At 37.5% G+C, this 18,856-nt stretch overlaps 2 protein-coding genes across 4 annotated transcripts in view; both read right to left on the reverse strand.

Moving 5' to 3' along the window:
• LOC110116771 (pentatricopeptide repeat-containing protein At4g20090) overlaps window positions 1-16,081 on the reverse strand; it is a 33,706-nt gene extending 17,625 nt beyond the window's left edge. Inside the window, exons 1-3 of one of the 3 annotated variants that reach the window (XM_020816025.2) lie at window positions 13,858-16,081; window positions 13,731-13,793; window positions 11,439-11,642 (exon numbers count right to left, since the gene is read on the reverse strand). In XM_020816025.2, the coding sequence (XP_020671684.1) occupies window positions 13,975-15,936 (1,962 nt within the window). In that variant the 5' untranslated portion in view covers window positions 15,937-16,081 and the 3' untranslated portion in view covers window positions 11,439-11,642; window positions 13,731-13,793; window positions 13,858-13,974. Of the gene's footprint in view, window positions 1-11,438; window positions 11,643-11,935; window positions 13,794-13,857 lie in introns of those variants that run through there. The other 2 variants (XM_020850472.2, XM_020816023.2) reach the window with 2 other exon arrangements.
• Window positions 5,727-10,037, reverse strand: LOC110091782 (peroxidase 42-like). The gene is made up of 4 exons (XM_020816028.2): window positions 9,629-10,037; window positions 9,342-9,530; window positions 9,073-9,238; window positions 5,727-6,362 (listed from the first exon to the last, which is right to left on the reverse strand). The coding sequence occupies exons 1-4, from the start codon at window positions 9,836-9,838 to the stop codon at window positions 5,944-5,946; spliced, it is 984 nt and encodes a 327-aa protein (XP_020671687.1). The 5' UTR covers window positions 9,839-10,037; the 3' UTR covers window positions 5,727-5,943.
• Window positions 16,082-18,856: the final 2,775 nt, after the last annotated feature.

Here is an 18,856-nt window from a genome sequence, read left to right on the forward strand (position 1 = left end):
CGTGCCCGATCAAGATCAATTATTGGGCATTTGAATGTCTTAATGATATCAGATTCGATAATCTTGGGCTTGTTGGATCGATTTGTCTCGTTTAGCCGCTCGATTCGACAATAAGCATGTCACTTTTTGAAGTTGTTTGATCATCCAATTTATGGTTTGAATTCTCAAAATGCACTTCGTGTCATCGATTTGGGCTCATATTGAGTCAAATTTGGTGTCGTTGTGTTCATATTTTTTAAATGTTTAGTTCGACTATAAGTGTGCTGAAATCAAGGTTCGGTAGTCCCAAATTTAATTTTATAAGTTTCCAACTTGATGTTGGCTCTTCTAGATTCGTGCCCGATCAAGATCAATTTTTGATGATATATCAGTAACTTAAATTTTTCATAAGATTTTCTTAGATCCAATCATGCATGCTTTTATATGGTTGTTTTCAAAGTTTGTTTGAGACTATTTAGATCCAATCAGGCTCTTATATGGTTGTTTTCAAAGTTCGATGGCATGGGCCATGGAGGATGGAGGATTGCGATGTAGCATTGCCCTTGTCGTTAGCTATGTATTAAACAATGGAAAACAAGATTACGTGCATTGTTCCTCCGAGAAGAAGAAGTCAGGACTAATTATTGAAAGCTTCAATTAGTAATTAATGGAATTATAATAACGAAATCTATATAAATTTGTCAGTGGGTAGTGCCATCTCCTAAGAAAGCGCATCGAGGACTAATGGCTTCGCTGCTGTTAAATCTATCGAAGACCTCATTAGCTTAGACTAGCTGAAAATATAATAAGAGCTAGGAGAAGATAGAGTTATAGTATTTAAGAGGAGATTAGGATCGGAGGACTTTCAGTGTATAGGGTCTGATCTCGAGATGATTATATTGAAATTATTATCCCAATGAAAGGAGAGATTTTTCTGTGCGCCTGACCGGAAGAACCATCTGATTTTGTCTCTGTGAATAGTAAAAACGCAGCATGTCACTACGCTTTTACTGTTCATAGAGATAAATCGGACGGGGAGAATTGAACCATCCGATATTCCCACAGAATAATTCATCCAATGAAAGAGGAAGAAACATGTTATAGAGAAAATGATCTTGTAATTTAAAATCTGACAAATATTTTATTTATTGTCGAGTTTTTAATTTATTATGTAATGATTATAGACAATTTAGAACGTCTAGCTTATGATTGGATTTTGTTTTCTAATTTATTAGTTTGAAATGGGAGAATGAAGAGTACAGCAAATGGCTTGCATATTGAGAATTTGTACATGTAATGGGAGATACATTAATTTTCACGCAGTTCATATTAGTCTGTTAGTTGAGAGCTTTGGTTACTAATCAGGAGATCTTGAGTTCAAAGCTTACGTATATGATATGTATGAATTTGCCTTAGCTCAAATGTCCCAAACAAAAAGATGCAGTAACTTTCATCTTCTATAGGGTTGTAAAAAATAGCTCTAGTTTGCCTTACTGTTTCTTTTGCAAGCTTCGTAGTTAATTCGTCTTAAAGCTCTCTCACAAATGATAATTCATGTTCAAAGTCAAAATGAGTTAAAATGTAAATATTATTTTATAGAATATATTTTTTATTTGATTGCTCCAAATAAGAAATTATATTTTAAAAACAATAAATTTATTAACATCAGTACTGATTTTAAACTCCACAAATCTTCTTAATTCTCTCTCATAAATTATAATTCATTTTCAAGTTCAAAATGAGTTAGAATGAAAATATTATTTTATAGATTTTTTTTTTTAAAAATTTGCATGGAATCAAATAAACCCTTACACTCCTTTTTTTAGTTTAAATTCAATATTGGACGAGGAACTGTCCACTGTTACACCTGGCTTCGTCGAGTGCGCTTGGCGGTCCGTAAAACCCGGCCGACCTAATGGGTCACCCAGGCCACAAATCCATAGCCGGCGCTTTGGAGCCCCCACTTAAGAGCCGACTGCCGCTCGAAGGAATCGAACTCGGGATGAGGGGATCCCAACCGAGCACGCCCACCAACCGAGCAAAGTATATGTGGGTTCTTTCTTTCTTTTGATTTATATAAGCTAAAGATATGAAATAACTTGTGAATGACTTGTCGAGATTGTTTTTTGTTTTTTTCTTCAAACTTTTCCTTTTGGATCTATGTAAGAGAGATAAATGCTCTTTAATGTGTAGGGAAACAAACTGTACAGTCAAGAGATGATTCTGGCCTGGGTAGCTTCCCATGTGGCTGGCTAGAAGATTGTGGCTTGTATATGTTCATTGCACATGCTTAATAATTTATTCAGTATTGCGTTCAAGATTCTGCTATATATTAAATCGACCTGGGAGATATTTTGGAGCCTAACATACTATCAATTATTTCGGAGGCGAATCAGGTGCAGTTACGTCAGCGGTACCGAGCCGCGATACACAGCGAAAGAGTAACGTGACACATTCTGGTTGGTCTGAGGACGCCGAACGGCATCCACACAGAATAATTAACACAATTATTATTAGGGGTGGTCTTGATGTACATTTATCGAATATAGCTTTCTAATATCATGAAAGAAAGATTAAAGATAAGATTTTAAAATTATGAATATTGGTTTTTTTGAAGAAGTCAACAATGATACTGTGTTGTTTTATGTTTTAATTTAAATATATTCTAATTTTTAAGTTTTTATTTTCTATATTTTATTATTTCATCATCCCATCGTGATATATATACCTCTTATTGCTTGAAATTGGACATGTATACTTGTATTGTTTTTAGGGAAATATGCTTGAAAGTCAAAAATGTTCCCGGAATTTAACAAGGCAAAAGCTCCCTGCAAACAAAAAAGTCCTTGGAATTTAATGAGATGCTTTAACAAGGCAAAAGCAACTTATTGTGCAAAAAATTGGTTAACCTCTCATGTTTTTCGATGCTTTCTTCTTCTATGGCAATTCTCGTTTGCAAAAGGTAAAGTTCCAATTCAACGTTTTTATCTTTGTATTCAGCTAGTCGACAATTATCGTAGAAGATTTGTGATTGATGCCATACATTCACCGGAAAGGCGCCAGAAATTCTGCAATCGGAAATATTTTAGTGTAAGCTGCTGGAAAATAGGCAGCCAGAAAACTGACAATAATGAGTGATTTTTTGTATGGGTAGCAAAGATGCACTATTAAATATGGCATGAGTACTGTTGTTCTTAAAAGAGTGTTAGCATGTTCATTTGATTTGTAGGATCTTCGATGGGCTACGGTGGTCGGAAAGATAGTAGTCGATGGGCGATAATAGTTGGAGAGACAGTAGTCAGCAGGCAACAGTAGTCGGAAGGATCGTAGTTGGCTGGCGGCGGTAGCCAGAAGGACCGTAGTCGATGGACGATGATGGTTGGAAGAACTATAGTTGATGGACTATAATGATTGAAAGGATCATAGTTGATGGGCGACGGTGGACAGAGGAATCATAGTCTGCGTATGATGGTGGTGAGTGGTGACATATCAACACGCACACATTATATATATGAATGTGTGAGATAAAATTGTTAAACAGTTTGAACTATTTGAGACTAATTAATGACATCATTACCATGAATGTGAGAGACATTTGTCTACTCTTATACTATAGAGAGGCATTAGATGTATTTATGTAGAGGCTGCTTCGAGTGGATGCACTGTTACTTTTATTGAATGTAATGTTTTCAATGAATGCTTTGCTTTCAGAGTTGGAATTGCAGACTATTTTCTGTCCAAAATGGCGTCAAAAGATACATTTTTTCTTATATTATTTGGATATACTATAAGATGAGTGCAGTACATAAATAATTAATACTATACTAAACTCAAAGCATATATAAAGATTTTTAGCCCCATCCTAACTATTCGTTTGCCTAAATGTTTTGATACATTTTTTCCCTCAAAGTTTTAATAGATGACCTTACAATCGAGCTCGTATATCATACGAGTTCGAGTTCGAGCACAGTCAGACTTGACTCGCGAGCTCATTGAGCCGACTCGATTAAGCGGACCTGGACCGAGTGTGAAGACTGAAGAGGGCGTAAGTTTGTCTTGTGCCGCATGCGCTCGAAGGGACGGAGGCGGACCTTGGGACCGAGCAACATGCATGCGGATCTAGGCCTTCAGGCCTTGTGCGCTCAACGGGATGGATGCAGACCAAGGAGGTGCATGTGAGCTCGAAATAAGCGGTGTGCGGACCTCGGACTGAGGTGGCGTATGTGAGCTAACCTCATGTTGCATGCATTTGACGAGACAAATCGGGAATTTTAAACCTTTCTTGCAGTCCATGTTTTGTTTATAGCTAAGGTTTCATTTGGGATAGTTTTAATTTGTACTGTTTTATTTTTCAGATCTCAATCATAATTTCTATTTGATCACTTTTTTGTTGCTTTCAAAATAAAATTTGCGCCAGAAAATGCTTTTTACAATATCTTTAAAAAGATATTTTTTCTACAATAGCTTTATTAAATAGTGAGAAAGCTGTTCCAAACGAAGCCTAAATATGCATATTAAAAATTATTATGTGCGGAGTTCAGATTCCATATAGATTTCAATCACGTGAAGACATATGGATTTTTTTTCTCTCTTGTACACAATATGTACAAAAAGAGAAAACACGTGTGTCTTCACGTGGTTGGAGTTCGGACGAATAGCTACGTCTTGACTTCGTACATAATTATCTCTCCAAAAATTAACACCAAATGTTACTTTTAAACTATTTTGTTTTTTTTTTAACACATTTAAACAACTATTATGCATTACATTTGATCTTCTTTTGTCTTATCGCTAAGGATGGAATTTCATTTGGTCTATCATAATTATTGTTCAATAACAGGTTATAGCATATCTTAGTAATCGAGTTTTGAATGAAATGGCGCTCAATAATGGAGCTTATCTTCAACAGAAGGAAGTGATAATTAAGGTAGTTATTTTGATTAAATGTTTGATTGAGGATGATAGATAGAACTTAGTGAATCTAATCAAAGGATAATCACAGATGTTTCATGATTCTTATATAAATATCAATGGCATAGAAATAGAAGGAAGAAGAGAAAAATATGAGAGGGAGAAATTAACTTCTCAATCATCCTCTCTCTTTTTTTTTTTTATGAAAGATAAGTTTTGAGCTCTTAAATAAGGGCGGCGTCGAGTCAAATTTGAGCAGCTTTGGCTCAACTCGAACTCAAAATCAAAGCTAAATGCCCAACTCAAACTTGAATTTGAAATTAGTTTTTAGTTATGTATATGCATAATATACTATATATTATATTTAATATTAAGTTGGATTTCGAATCGACTCAAACTATATACAAGTGAGTAGAGGTGTCAAATTCAGATTTCGGGTTCGGAATTGGCCTAGTTCAAACGAGTTGACTCGAACTCAACCTAGTTTTACAAAAGGGTCGAAACCATGAAATTTGGAACCGACCCGACACAATTTTGTAAACCCGACAGACAAACGCGAGCTCGGGGACACTAGCTTGGCGAGTTATTATTTTAAGAAGCGGTAAGAAAGTTGTCTCAAATGAAACCTCAAGCTTTATTAGTAAGGGCTCTTTTACTACTTTAAGAAACAGTAAAAAAATTATTTCAAATGAAACCTTAATAGCCGGCCGGTTGAGTCGAATGTGAGCTAGCCTCAACTTAGATTCGAGCTTAATTCAACAAATTTGCATTAGCTCTCATCTCCCTACAGAAACATAAAGATGAATGTAAATTCGAAAATAATTAAAAGGAAATCATATAAAAACTTCTATGCTTCACTTATTTATGATCATCAACACACAATTCATACATTTATACGAAAATAGCAACTCAGCACAACATAACACTTAATAAAAGAGCCTTAAAGATACACTAAGAACAAGTACAGTTATAAAATCACCAACGCCACAAACAAGACCATTTAGCTCACCAAAGAGCAAGCCACATATAGTTTATAACAAGCCAATGAACTAATTACTCATCATAGTGGTTTTTGTTGGAAAGATTGCAGTGGCGGCGAATCTCACCATTTTCGCCGGTGAGCGGATTGTTTTCAGAGAGAAGAGTGATAGCCCGAGCGAAGTGTTCGAAGAAGTAATCCTGACTCTTCGCCATCTTCTTCACATAGGGTCGGGTTCGTGGGTCATGGGCCAACTCATGATCCACCATGAGCAGACCCTTGTTGTCCAATATATTGCGGTAGTAGTTGTTGTCCAGCTTCATGGGAGTTCCACGGTCGTTTCGCACGTATTGGACGGCCTTTGGGTCTGGGATCGGGTCGTAGCACTTCTTCAACATGTGAGGGACATGGTCCGGGTTCAAGGCCGGGTCGACCTCAGGATACAGCCTGTGAACTAGTTTCACGCAGTGTGTTCTACCCACACTGTGTGCACCTGTTATAAATGACACCATATAATACTATTAAGCTATAGGAAAAATTTGTACCAAGAACTCTCCGAAGAAAAATTTTCAAGATGTGCTTCTCGCATTGCATTTATTGCATTGCTAGCCAAAGCTGGCAAATAGTTTACATAGTATAGAGGAATTAACTAATGGGGGTCTTCTAGCAGGAAGTAGCAACGAATATCTGTGTATAACTGTTAAGCATTCAATAGCGTTTGGAAGAAGCAGAGTCCTTTGATATTTTTGGTGTCAAAAACTTGGGGTCCCATATAAATAATGATAGTTACTCAATTAGATCCGGTATTTGGGTGGGTTGGTCCGTGAAATTATTATGTGCGGATGTGTATGTTGTTCGGAGATGAATCAGAGTGCGCCACATTACCATATTGCTGTGTAAGATAGGTGTGTATCCGCTGTGTATACCAGATGACATGACACACTCTGATTCATCTTCGGACGGTCTACACAGAATAATTTATCGGTTGGAGGATCATCACGTACGTGCTAGTGCTTTATACACTAGTGCATGGTTGAATTATACAATGTTTTGAAATTTTAATAAGTAATTTTAGCAAAAGCTTATGTGACTACTTAGGTAGATCATACAACAAAAGTTAAACTTATTCTAACAAAATTCATAATATACGATTTTATTTCGGACAACCATTTTGATATTTTCTAAAAATTTATGGGTGGGAAGTTACTTTTTAACGAGCAAAGCTGCAAAGCTACTAAGACTTTGTTTGAGACAACTTTTATATTGTCTTCTAAAACAGCTGTCTAGTATAAAAATTTCTTTCACTCGAAATTTTTGTACTCAAAAACTACTTTAGAAGGTGGTAAGAATGTTGTCCCAAATGAAACATAAGTATAATAAATTTAATATATTAGCTATTCAATTTTTTAAGAAAGAGTAAATGATAATATTGTAGAAGATTATTCTTAGAATTCAAATTATATATTTTCTAATTTATTTTTTCTATAACTTTATGATGTGTGTGTGAATTTATCTTAACTGCCTCAAAAGTCCTAAAAAAAAAAATTCTATAATTTTTTTCTATCTCCTCCGGTCAAATCACCGGTGCTTTATTTGCCACAAGAGAGATGCGACTGCCCGTCACATTTTTTTTTGGACGTTTAAGCTAATTATGACAAATTCACACACACATCATATAAGCAAGATTCGAACTCAAAATCTATTAATTAATAGCCAAAATTTCTAACTAATAAATCAAGATGAGCTACATAATATCCATTACTTCAATTAATAAAGATGCCTTCATGAATTTAGACTTTATCAAATATATAACTATAAGTTTAAAAATCAAAATATTATAAAATAACAAAAATGAAATAAATAAAATAAATAAGATACCAAAGTTATTCATTATTATTGCCACTTCTCAGCACATCACTATCTAATCATACAGGCTTGCCGGGTCTAGTACGAATTTCTACGCAATAAAATATTCATTCGTGACAGCTGGTTTAATAGATTATAAATCTTATTCAGCAATTTTAAATAAAAATCATATTAAATTTTATTTAATGCAGATCTATCCAAACTTGTCACAGCATTTCTATCTATTTAAATAAAATTTCAGAATATATTAGTTCTCTCTTAAATTCTCCATCTACATATGAAGATAGGAAAAATTATTACATGTGTCCTGAGGAGTTCGTGCCACGTCATCCAATACATAATTTATTAGAAGATATTGGGCATCCGGATTGATCTCTGAATATTTTCAGATTCCGCACATAATAATCTCTTTAAAGATAGAAGGTTTATCAATGGAGTAAAAAAATCTACAATTCTATTAATTGAAATATTTTAAGCTGCATCCTAAATTTTCTTCTAATTATCTTGCCTGGATTTGGGTTTATTAGATCAAGGATCTAACTGTGACAACTTTTTAGCTGTTTTATTTTTAATATCAAACACAATTTTATTTGATTATTATTTTTTAATTTTTTTTTTATAAATTTACGTGATGAAAAATTAATTTTGTAATCAGATTAATTAAACTTTCATTTGAAACAATTTTTTTATTTTTAAAATAATTTTTTAATACAAAATTTTTTGAACTAAAAATTTTTAAACTATGAAGCTGTTTTAGAAAATAGTAAAAAACTGACAGTTTATATATATTTTTTTAAAGTAATTACACAATCAACTTTATAAAACGTGCTCCATAACAGTACATTCTTATTAGGATTTTTTTGTTTTTTTGGGAAAAAAATTTAGGATTAATTTAAAGATCTAATGGGGACAGCTATAACATTTTATAAAATAACTATAGTATTTTGGTTACAAACTAATATCCTTATTTTAGAAGTTATTTTAAAATTTTAATTTAATAGATGATATTCTATTAATTTTTATAAATAAATCTTAAAATTATTAAATTTTACTTTAAGAAATTTAAATTTATTTTTTTATAATACATAAATCTTAAAAATAAATTCAATAATTTGAGATCATTCCTCATAAAATCAACTTGAAATTAAGATTGATAAAAAAATAATTAAATATCCTAAACTATTTTTTTCTCAAAATTATCTACACGAACTTGTCCTTCTTGTCCTTTTGTCTTGTACTTATTCAATATAAATCAAGCAAATGGCACACAGGATAATATTATTAAAAAAACAAACAAGCTGGCTAAAAAAAAAAAAAAAACGAAAGCAAGGAGTTACCAAGAAGAGCAACAACGCCAGCAATGTCAATTCCCATGGCTCCAAACTTCTCCAAGACAGAAGAGATGCTCTCGTTGTGATCAGGCAGGAACTTCTCCACCACCTCCGCCCTGCTCTTCCTCCCATCCCTCCTCCCCGTCTTCAAAGCAATGGTTGGTCCTCCAGCCTTTTCATCAGTCCATCCAAAACAAATTAATCAACATGCAGTAGAAGATAACAGATCGAAGATTATTGAATCGCTAAGACAGAGAAAATAAAGAAAGAAATACCGCAACGATCCCATCTCTGGCTGAAAGAACTAAGATATCAGCGCAGGAGACAACTCCAGGACACTCTCTCTCCACCGCATCCTTGATTTCTTCCAAGTACCTGAAGTTCCTCATGCCAAAGCTTCTGTCTGTCTCCTTCTCGGAGAGAGTCTTTCTAGTTGAGTCAAGAAGCAGAGAAGCGTCGCAAGACTACACATGCATTTTATAAATCACAAAATTTGTTGTTAGAAAGAAATTTTGAAGAGATTTATGTCATCTATATATCTTTGTGTTTCTTTCTTGCTCACCTGGACGGCGCAGTCATGGAAGATGTTTCTGATCCAGGAAAAAGCGGTGTTCTTGTGGCGCTTGTAGAGGAGTTTGACTTGCTCGCGGATTATGTCCTCTGCTTGAGGGCAGGATTCTTTGTAGAAGTTCATCGTGAGGCCGGAGGAGGTGTCAGCCTTAGCAACGGCTGAGAGAGCAAAGAGGGCAAGGAAGAACAAAGAAGAACCCATCTCGGATGAGTTTAGTTTCTTGGTTGGAGATGGATTTGTGAGTGCTAAGGTTTGGCTTCGATTTGTTATATAAAGAGAAGTAAAAGGTGCAGAGAAGTGAATTAATAATTAAACAATGTATATTTTTGTAATTTTGGGATGTTACTTGATTTTATTAGTGCGGAGTTTAAGTTCGGTTTTATAACTGTGAATAATAAAAGTACAGTAAAAATACTACTGTGAATAGTAAAAACACAATTATTATTTATCACTGTGCTTTTACTATTCACTGTCACAAAATCGAATGGATCTTTAGATCCGTACTCCGCACATAATAATCTCTCGTTAGGTGGTGAAGCTATAAGGCGAACTGTAAGTAGTAAGGTCGGTTGTCTATTTGTACTTTGTTTTACCTTCAGCTAGTAATGAAATTAAAGGGATGGTTTCTCCTCTCTAGATGCTAATTCAAATATTCTGCCTCGTGTTGTTATTCTCCCACATCTTGTTGCTAGCCTAATAGCTCCTGTGACTAGTGATGAAATTAAAGGGATGGTTTCTCCTCCCCCTCCTGCTTTGCCCCGGCCTGCATATTCCTTTGAATTTTATAAAAGTGGTTAGTGCATCCAGAGGAATCATATTTGTAAGGTGGCAAAATCTTTCTTTTAAAAATTTTATTTGTCTAGATGTGCCAAAGTGAATGCAATTGCTTGTATCAGGTGAATTTAAACTAAAAACTAAACCCAATTACTTCAGTGCCAAATTTGACATTCATAAGACTTTTGATTCAATTTCAAGATATTTTCTTTTACACCGGTTGGCTCAGAAAGGATTCCCTCCTGTCTACATTTTTTAGATCAAAGCATGCATCAATGATGTCTACTATTCTATCTATCTCAATATCAATTTTGATGGATTTTTTAACTTATCTTCTCATCTGAAACAGGATTGTTTGCTCTCCCCTTATCTATTTTGTATCATTATGGATGATTTCTCTATCTTGATTAACAACTTTGCAAACAACAGATGTTTTGAGGGGTTCTATGCAAACAATAACGAGCTTACTAATCTTCTTTATGTTGATGATTTATTGGTGTTTAGCAAAACAACATCCCTTAATATTGAGACCCTTAATTATGTCTTCAGCATCTTTGCAGATTATTATGGGCTTCATATTAATTAGAACAAAAGTTCCTATATATTAGCCCCTAATATTTCTAATGCTAGTAAAATTCAAAAGGCTCTCAGCATCCCCTTAGCTGGTCACTTAGGTTTTGTTTGGGACGGCTTTCTTTTTGCTTCTTGAAGTAACTTTCTAGTATAAAAATTAAAATTTTTGAACTAAAAAATTATTTTAAGAAACAGAAAGAAAGCAGTCCCAAACAAAGGCTTAATTACCTATATGGGGCTTCCTATTTCATTTAAACAATTGCATATATCTGATTTCTCCCCTCTTATGCAAAAAAATTTCTCGCCATTTAGAGGGATGGAAAGCTAAGTTACTGCCATTTGCAGGGAGAATTCAAGTTTTGCTCTCAAGATTTGTAACACATTGGCCTATTGGATTTTGATTTGGGTTAGGTTTACTTGTGCAAACGAGTATTTCCTATCAGATTTGTAACACGTTGGCCTATTGGATTAGATGTTCTATTATCCGTAAATCTTGTTGCAAGTATATTAACAAATTATGTGCGAATAATCATCCATGGCAATTGGGGAGTTCGTGAGTTCGTTTTTAAGTTAAAGATCTGTTCAGAACTTCAAGGCCAGAGATCAGATGGCTAGTGAGAATGAGGATTCAAATCCGATTCTTTTCTGGACTTTTTATCTAGAAATATATAACAATAAAACAAAGGAATCAATATTATTAAAAACTGCAATTCTACAGGTTAAAATTAAAATAGAACCAAAATTTAATGAAACATCAAGGAAACTTATTGGCTAAACAAATGAATATAATTGGCAAAGGTACTTTGCATCCAATGAAACTATGAAAAGCATTCTCAATTAAAAAGCCATCCATTACCATAATATGCTAACAAGCTATTAAATTAATAAGTCATAAATTGCCTGAGGCTGGATTCTTTGGAGGAAGAAGAAGCTTCTTGGAAGAGAGAGAGAGAGAGAGAGAGAGAGAGAGAGAGAAATGAGAGAGAGAGTGAAGGGAGAGAGGGATTTTAGAGGAAAATAAAACTCGGGTTTATTCAATTTTTCGCCATCAAACTCCTACAAGACACTACTACTTACAGTAAAATAATTTAAGAAGCAAAATAGTAAAGCATAAACTAAACACTTAAATCTAAATAAAATATTAATAATTTTCACCTTAATCTAGATTTACAATGTCTAAACAGAAAGAGATATCCCTTTGCTTCCTTGCCTGGACCTAGGGCTTTCCAACAAGAAGGAACATCCAAGAAATGGCCCGCCTGCTTGCACCTGTGCAACACTCGGCCTCCAATACGCCTGTCCAGCCTGCGGTTCCAACCGAAGCACCACTCAATTGCGATCACCTGCTTCAGCTCACAAGCACCCGTGCAAGCAATGTTCCACACGAACAATAGGTCGATCTCGACTACTCGTACGCAAAAGACACTAGAGTTGACTGTCTCCGCTCTGGAACCCCTTGCCCACGTGCATGCGTCCATGCACGACCTGAGCTCGCACCCTGAGCGTCAGGCCCACCCAACAGCATGTGCCATCGCGTAGCTTGCTCTCGAGCCCGTCTGTGTCTGGCCCCCCTACTCGCCTGCGTGTGCAGCCTCCCGCGCAACACTCCTATGCGCATGATTCTAGCTTTGAGCATCAACGAGCTTCCGCCTTTGAGCGTGTTGCTGCCCACGTGGAAACTTTTCAACACGCGGAAACTCGTGTTTACGTGCCTACCGCTGCCGCTCTATCCCGATCACCGTAAAAAGTCGCTCTGCCTCGTCTACCCACATCCATGGCCCAACCCCGTGCCTAACTCTGCTCCAGTGCGCATTAAGGACAGCTGGCCACCTCCTCTCTTTATTTCTTCGGACAAGAACCTTTCTCCACCATCTAGCTCTGATACCAATTTGTTGGATTCTTGGGAGGAAGAAGAATCTCCTTGAGCTTCTTGGAAGAGAGATAGAGAGAGGGAGAGAAGGGAGAGAGGTTTTGAAGGAAAATAAAACTCAGCTTTATTCAAGTTTCCCCATCAAACACCTATAAGCCACCCCTATTTATAATAAAACAACGTGAGGAGCAAAATAGTAAAACCTAAACTAAACACTTAAATCTAGATCAAATATTAACACCTGATTTAAGCATTTGTGCGCTGGAGCACATTCTATTAATAAACAGATAGTTTATTTTGGGGATTGAACCGTATAGGAGGAATTAGTCTTTCAATATCTCCAAATTGACAATGAAATCACAACCCAGCCTTTACCATTAGTACTTAGATCATCCACCATCCATGAGAACTCCAAACAAATTGATAAATTTGAATACCAAAACTAACAATAACATCGATCACAACATTTGCTAACATAATATCTGAAGAAGGCATACAACAACTTTTCATGTGTCAAGTCTCGTTAACAGCTTTTACAATAAACTTTTTGGTTGAATATTAAGAAAGATAGAGGCATGCTTAAAAAGATTTGATTAGAAAATATTAGAAATGACCTTTCTTTATTAGATTTAGAAGAGAATTTGACTCTTAACATGACACAATGAAAAAAAAAAAAAGATTTCATGCATCCGACCTCACGTAATGGGATAAAGGCTTGTTATTGTTATTGTTGGATTTTTTAAATTTTTTTTGGGACTACAATGTTCTATTCAACAGACCATATAATAATAAGAGGAAGATTTGGTTGTTAGAACTATAATTTTTCTGAAAAACAAATATTTGATTATCTTGGTTCTTCTTTGTGGAGAAACTTACAATGAACTTTACTATTCTCCACTATTGCTTGCTCTTGTTCTGCTTCGAATCCTGTCAGGTCGCCTGCAATAATATCCCAATCAAAATAACAAATTACACAAAAAAAAAAAGAGAAGATAATGCTCACCTTTAGAACCTCATTTGAAGTAGGAAAAAATGAAAAATCTTAGTTGTCAAATATGCCAACATGAACTTCCATGTCAATGAGTTTAATCTGAATATCTTTGATAAAAGAATTTTCATTTCATAAATCATTTTCACATGAGATTTCTCCCAAAGTCTTATCAATTTCCCCCCTCACTTCCTTCATATTGCAAACCATACTCACTACCTTCTCCCAAATGGTACTCTTTGGGGACATATACTTCTTACACATCACCAAAACTATATCAGCAGCACCATTAATTCTCCCTCTTTTCACCATTCTCACAATCATCCCTTCCATCAAATTCCTCCCCTTCTCCTCATCCCACCTCAACCCCTTCAGAAATATATTGCAGGTCACCTCATCTGGGTCGCAATCTCTCTCTACCATCGATCCTAACAAATCAACGGCCTGGATTAACCTATCGGCCTTGATCAACCCATCAAACAGAGCATTATAAGCTACTGCGTCCGGCTCCCCATCCCCACTGGCCATCATATCGTAGAACAATCTCATCCCTCCATCCACTCTCCCAGAGATGCACAGCCCTCGAATCATCGCCGTGTATGCCATCAGATCAGGGGTGCAACCCCTGCTAATCATGTTCTTCCAGACCATCATACCTTCCTTCACCTTCCCCTCTTCGCATAGCCCGTTGATCAAAATGCTATAGCTCACTTTGTTGGGCTCACAGCCATGGCGGACCAACTTTGACCATGTGGCGAGTGCCTGATGGCTATTGCCGGCCCTGAAATAGCCCCACATGAGTGCGCTGAAGGTGCGCACGTTAGGGTTGCAGCCTTCCGCGGCCATTTTGGCGATCACGTTCTCGGCCTCGGCGACCTTTCCATGTCGGGAGAGCCCATCGACAAGCACGGTGTAGAGGACCTCATTTGGCTTGACGCCCTCGGATACCATCACTGCCCATAGCTTCAAAGCCTCTTCGACACAATCGCTTCGGAATAGGCCGGTGATGAGCGCGGAGTACATAAACTCGTTAGCAGGAACTCCCCTTTCACGCATAACATCGAACACCCTTTGGGCGTCGACGACGCAACCGAGCTTGACGAAGCCGTCAACAAGCGCGCCATAAGTGACCTCGTTCGGTACGAGGCCGTTGCGGAGGACCATGCGGTCAATAAGTGCGAGCGCTTCTTCGAGGCGGCCATGGCGGCAGAGGCCGTGGACGAGGGTGTTGTAGGTGGCGAGGGTGGGTGTGCAGCCCTTGAGGAGCATGTAGCGGGTGAGATTAGCGGCACGACGGAAATCGCCAGTGCGGAGAATGGTGTGGAGAAGGGAATTGAAGGTGACGGAATTGGGGGCCACACCGTCGAGCTGCATCTCGTCGAGGAGGGCAAACGCGTCGTCAAGGCGGCCAGAGCGGGCGAGGGCTGCAATGAGGGTGGAATAGGTGTAAGCGTCGGGGTGGAGGCCGCGGAGGGGGATGGAGCGAAAGAGATGGAGGGCGTGGGGTAGGGAAGGGGAAGGAGGAGAGCAAAGGGATTTGAGGATGAGATTGAAGGTGAGGAGGTTGGGGTTGAGAGAGTGGTGGAGGCGGAGGGCCCGGCGGAAGAATGGGAATGCGAGGGAGGAGGAGTTTGGGGAGGACAGGAGGGATGAGAGGGTGGAGTTAAGGGAGAACGTTGAAGGGATGCACTGGAATGAGGGAAGCATTTCGTCGAACAGGCGGAGGGCTTCGAGCGGGAGGCCGGCGCGGCCAAATGCTCGGAGGATTGGGGGGAATAGACGTTCGGGGAAGGGGCGGGGATCGGAGCGCATTTGATCGAGGAGTCCGCGGAGGGCAGGAATGTTTGGGGGATTTGAGTAGAAGCGGGCGAGAGAGAGGTAGGTGGCGTCACCTTGGGTGTAGCCTCCGGAGCGTGGAGGGGATCGGAAGAGATCGTCTGCAAGCGGCTTTGAGGATTGAGCATCATCGTCGTTTCTTTCTCCGGCGGTGGGATCTGCGGCAGTGCTGATGAAGGAGCGGGAGGAGAAAGTTTGAATTTTTGAGTTTCGGAAGCAGCGGCGGGCGGCGAATGCGAGGTTATCGGACCGGAGCATGGTTCCGTGTCTGCAGTAGGTTTGGTGTTAGGGTTTTGTGGGTCATGGAAGGGAAGGGATGGAGAAGGCATCTTGCTAGGTGGAGATGGCGGGCATTGGAAGGCTGTGAAGTGTGAGGAGAGTATTTGGGAGTAAATGTAACAAGTCTTGCTTAGCTTGGTTGAACTTAGCGAGACGAGTGATTGATAAAGTTACGTGTGATTTACACACACAGCATTTCAAAATATAAGATTTAATTATTTAACATCTTAAATTATATCAAAAAAATAGCATTATCATCCTTCAATGACAATAATGACATAAGTTTTGAATTCATTAGATATGGGCCATTGGTGGATTTTTTTTTTTTTTTTTTTTTTGTTTTTTTTTTTTTTTTGAGAATTAAGGGACAGTGCTGAGACTCATACGAACAACACATATGCATGAACCAAAATCGAGACCTTTTAGTTGATAGCTAAAATACATAATCAACAGACTAAACTGAGCTGCCTATGATATGGGTGGATTCTTATATTTCATGATTTTTTATTCTCATTCACATATCCTGATCTTGTCAATGCCTGCACCAACAAGATCTTGTCATGACTTATCTTTTACAACCAATGGTCTCACCAATACCTTAGATAGCGAGCTCTTTTCGATCGTCCATGGCTTACATGTAGGAGTGTACCAGAGAGAAGATCGAGTGAGAAAGAGAGAAATAAGAAGTTATCATGAGTTATGCGCATGCATCCTTTCGGAGGAGATTCCCATCACAACTTCCTCATTTCAGACAGGATGGTCAAGACCTTCATTAACCCCAGAGTACAATATTATATAAGTAGTAAAATTAAAAATATTGAATAGTATTAATCTTATAATTTTGCGTGTTATATCAATAATTCCTTCAAAAGTTATATTTTTTTAGTTGGATAAATTGAAATTTTGAAAACAATCAATGGTCAAAAGGGTATGATCTCTTGACGACAATCATTTTTGAATGTGTTGTATTGATAGTTTTTAGTTATTAGTAGGTGATATTTATTAATGATAAGTCAATTATGTACTTTGTGGTAAAATCACATCGTATAGTCTACGCAGCTCATCTTGATTTGTTGGTTGGAAGCTTTGGTTATCAACCAAGAGATATTGGGCCTCGATTGGTTCTTTTAAATTAGAAATGATTTTTAAAAATGACGACTTTAACTCCACACAATAAAGAAGTCTTACGTAATGACCTTCTTTTGTACCCATGAGATCAACTTGATACTAAGCACGTACGATTTTGAGATTATTTGATCCTTCAACTAATGCTCAAAGGTTTTCAAATAGCTTCAAGTGTTTGATGAGCTCATTTGAACTTAGATCGGATGATTTGTGGTGTCAATAATTTTGTCTCATTAAGCGTTAAGTTCAATTATGTCTTTGTTGAAAACTTGAAATCAAAGTTCAAATGGCTTTAAATCAATTCTATATTAGCTTAAATTTTATGTCGATCAAGTATAAATTTTCTAAAGACTAGTCAATCATGAATCCTCTTCTTCTCTTTATATCTGTGATTCTTCCTTCATATCAAAAATTTCCTCTCTCAAGTATAATAATAATAATAATAATAATCTACCACGTGTCCCAACACCCACTTCCACATATACAACTAAAAAAAACTTTATCGGCTTGACTTTGAGAGAGGTGATATGATATTACAGATCTTATGTCTATATAAAGACACAAATGTCAATATCAAAGCTAGGGGTGTCATTATTTGACACGACATGAAATTTTGACTCGAACCTCACCCAATTTTGAAACGGGGCGGGTTCGGATTTTCGAATTTGACCCATTTGAAAAAACGGGTCAGGTTTGGGTTGACCCGTTGGGTTTTCGGGTCAAATCGGAAACCAATTAGAAATGAGTTGACCGCGCTGCCCGAGCCTGCCCACGGCTGCCAGCACCCGCCCGCATTGAGCCTGAAGCTGCTCGCGCCTGCATACGGCAACACGCACACACATCCTCGCCCGCCCGCCATCCGTTGTCCTGCCGGCCGCCGTTCGGGTCAATCGTGTCGGGTCGGATCAACCCACCTAAACAATGAGTCGGGTCCGAGTTCGGATTTCTGACCCTTTTACATAACTGGGTCGGGTTATGGTCGACACGTTTGAACTCGGGTCAGTTTTGAGTTTGACCCAAACCCGACCCGAAATCCAATTTTGACACTCCTAACCAAAGCTACAAAATAACCTAAAAAATTACATCTATATAAATTAACAAAAGAAATACAAAAAAATAGAGTTAAGTTGGATCACAAAAAACTCCACCAATCTCCACCTTGATCCAACTTCTTCCAATTAACCCTTATAGAACCTCTGAATCAATCCATTCATCCCCTGAATATGCTACCACTGTCAAGTTAGTGTCTTCTTTGAGTTAAGCTCTTTGCCATTTCTCTCTATTCGGCTCATTGTGGAAAAGATAACACTTCCTGTTCATTTCCTCTTTTCTAACTTCAGATCTACCCCTAACCAGCAACATGTTGCCATTCTTTTCCTCATTAATCTCTTATTTCTAGTGAATCTCCTTTGGCATCATACTGACTTTACCTTAGTCATCGTCAAAATTTGTTTCCCATACAAATTATATCAACGATATGTTCATAAGTTATCAGCAGTGAACTAAGCAAGATGATGCCCTGGTCTTCATCAATCCGCACGTCAACATTCTTCATATCAAGAATTATCCTGTTGAAGTCATCCATGTGCTTTCGAAGATCCTTTGATTCTTCCATTTGAAGGGTATACAATTGCTTCTTCACCATCAGACGATTTGCAAGAGATTTTTTCAAGAACAACGATTCTAGTTTATCCCATACCTCGATGATTGTTTCTTCCTTGGTAACCTCTCACAACACCTCGACTCCAAGGGAAAGCAAGATTGTGCTATGAGC

Source organism: Dendrobium catenatum, unplaced genomic scaffold, assembly GCF_001605985.2.
Source record: "Dendrobium catenatum unplaced genomic scaffold, ASM160598v2 original_scaffold_112318, whole genome shotgun sequence".
Classification (NCBI taxonomy): domain Eukaryota; kingdom Viridiplantae; phylum Streptophyta; class Magnoliopsida; order Asparagales; family Orchidaceae; genus Dendrobium; species Dendrobium catenatum.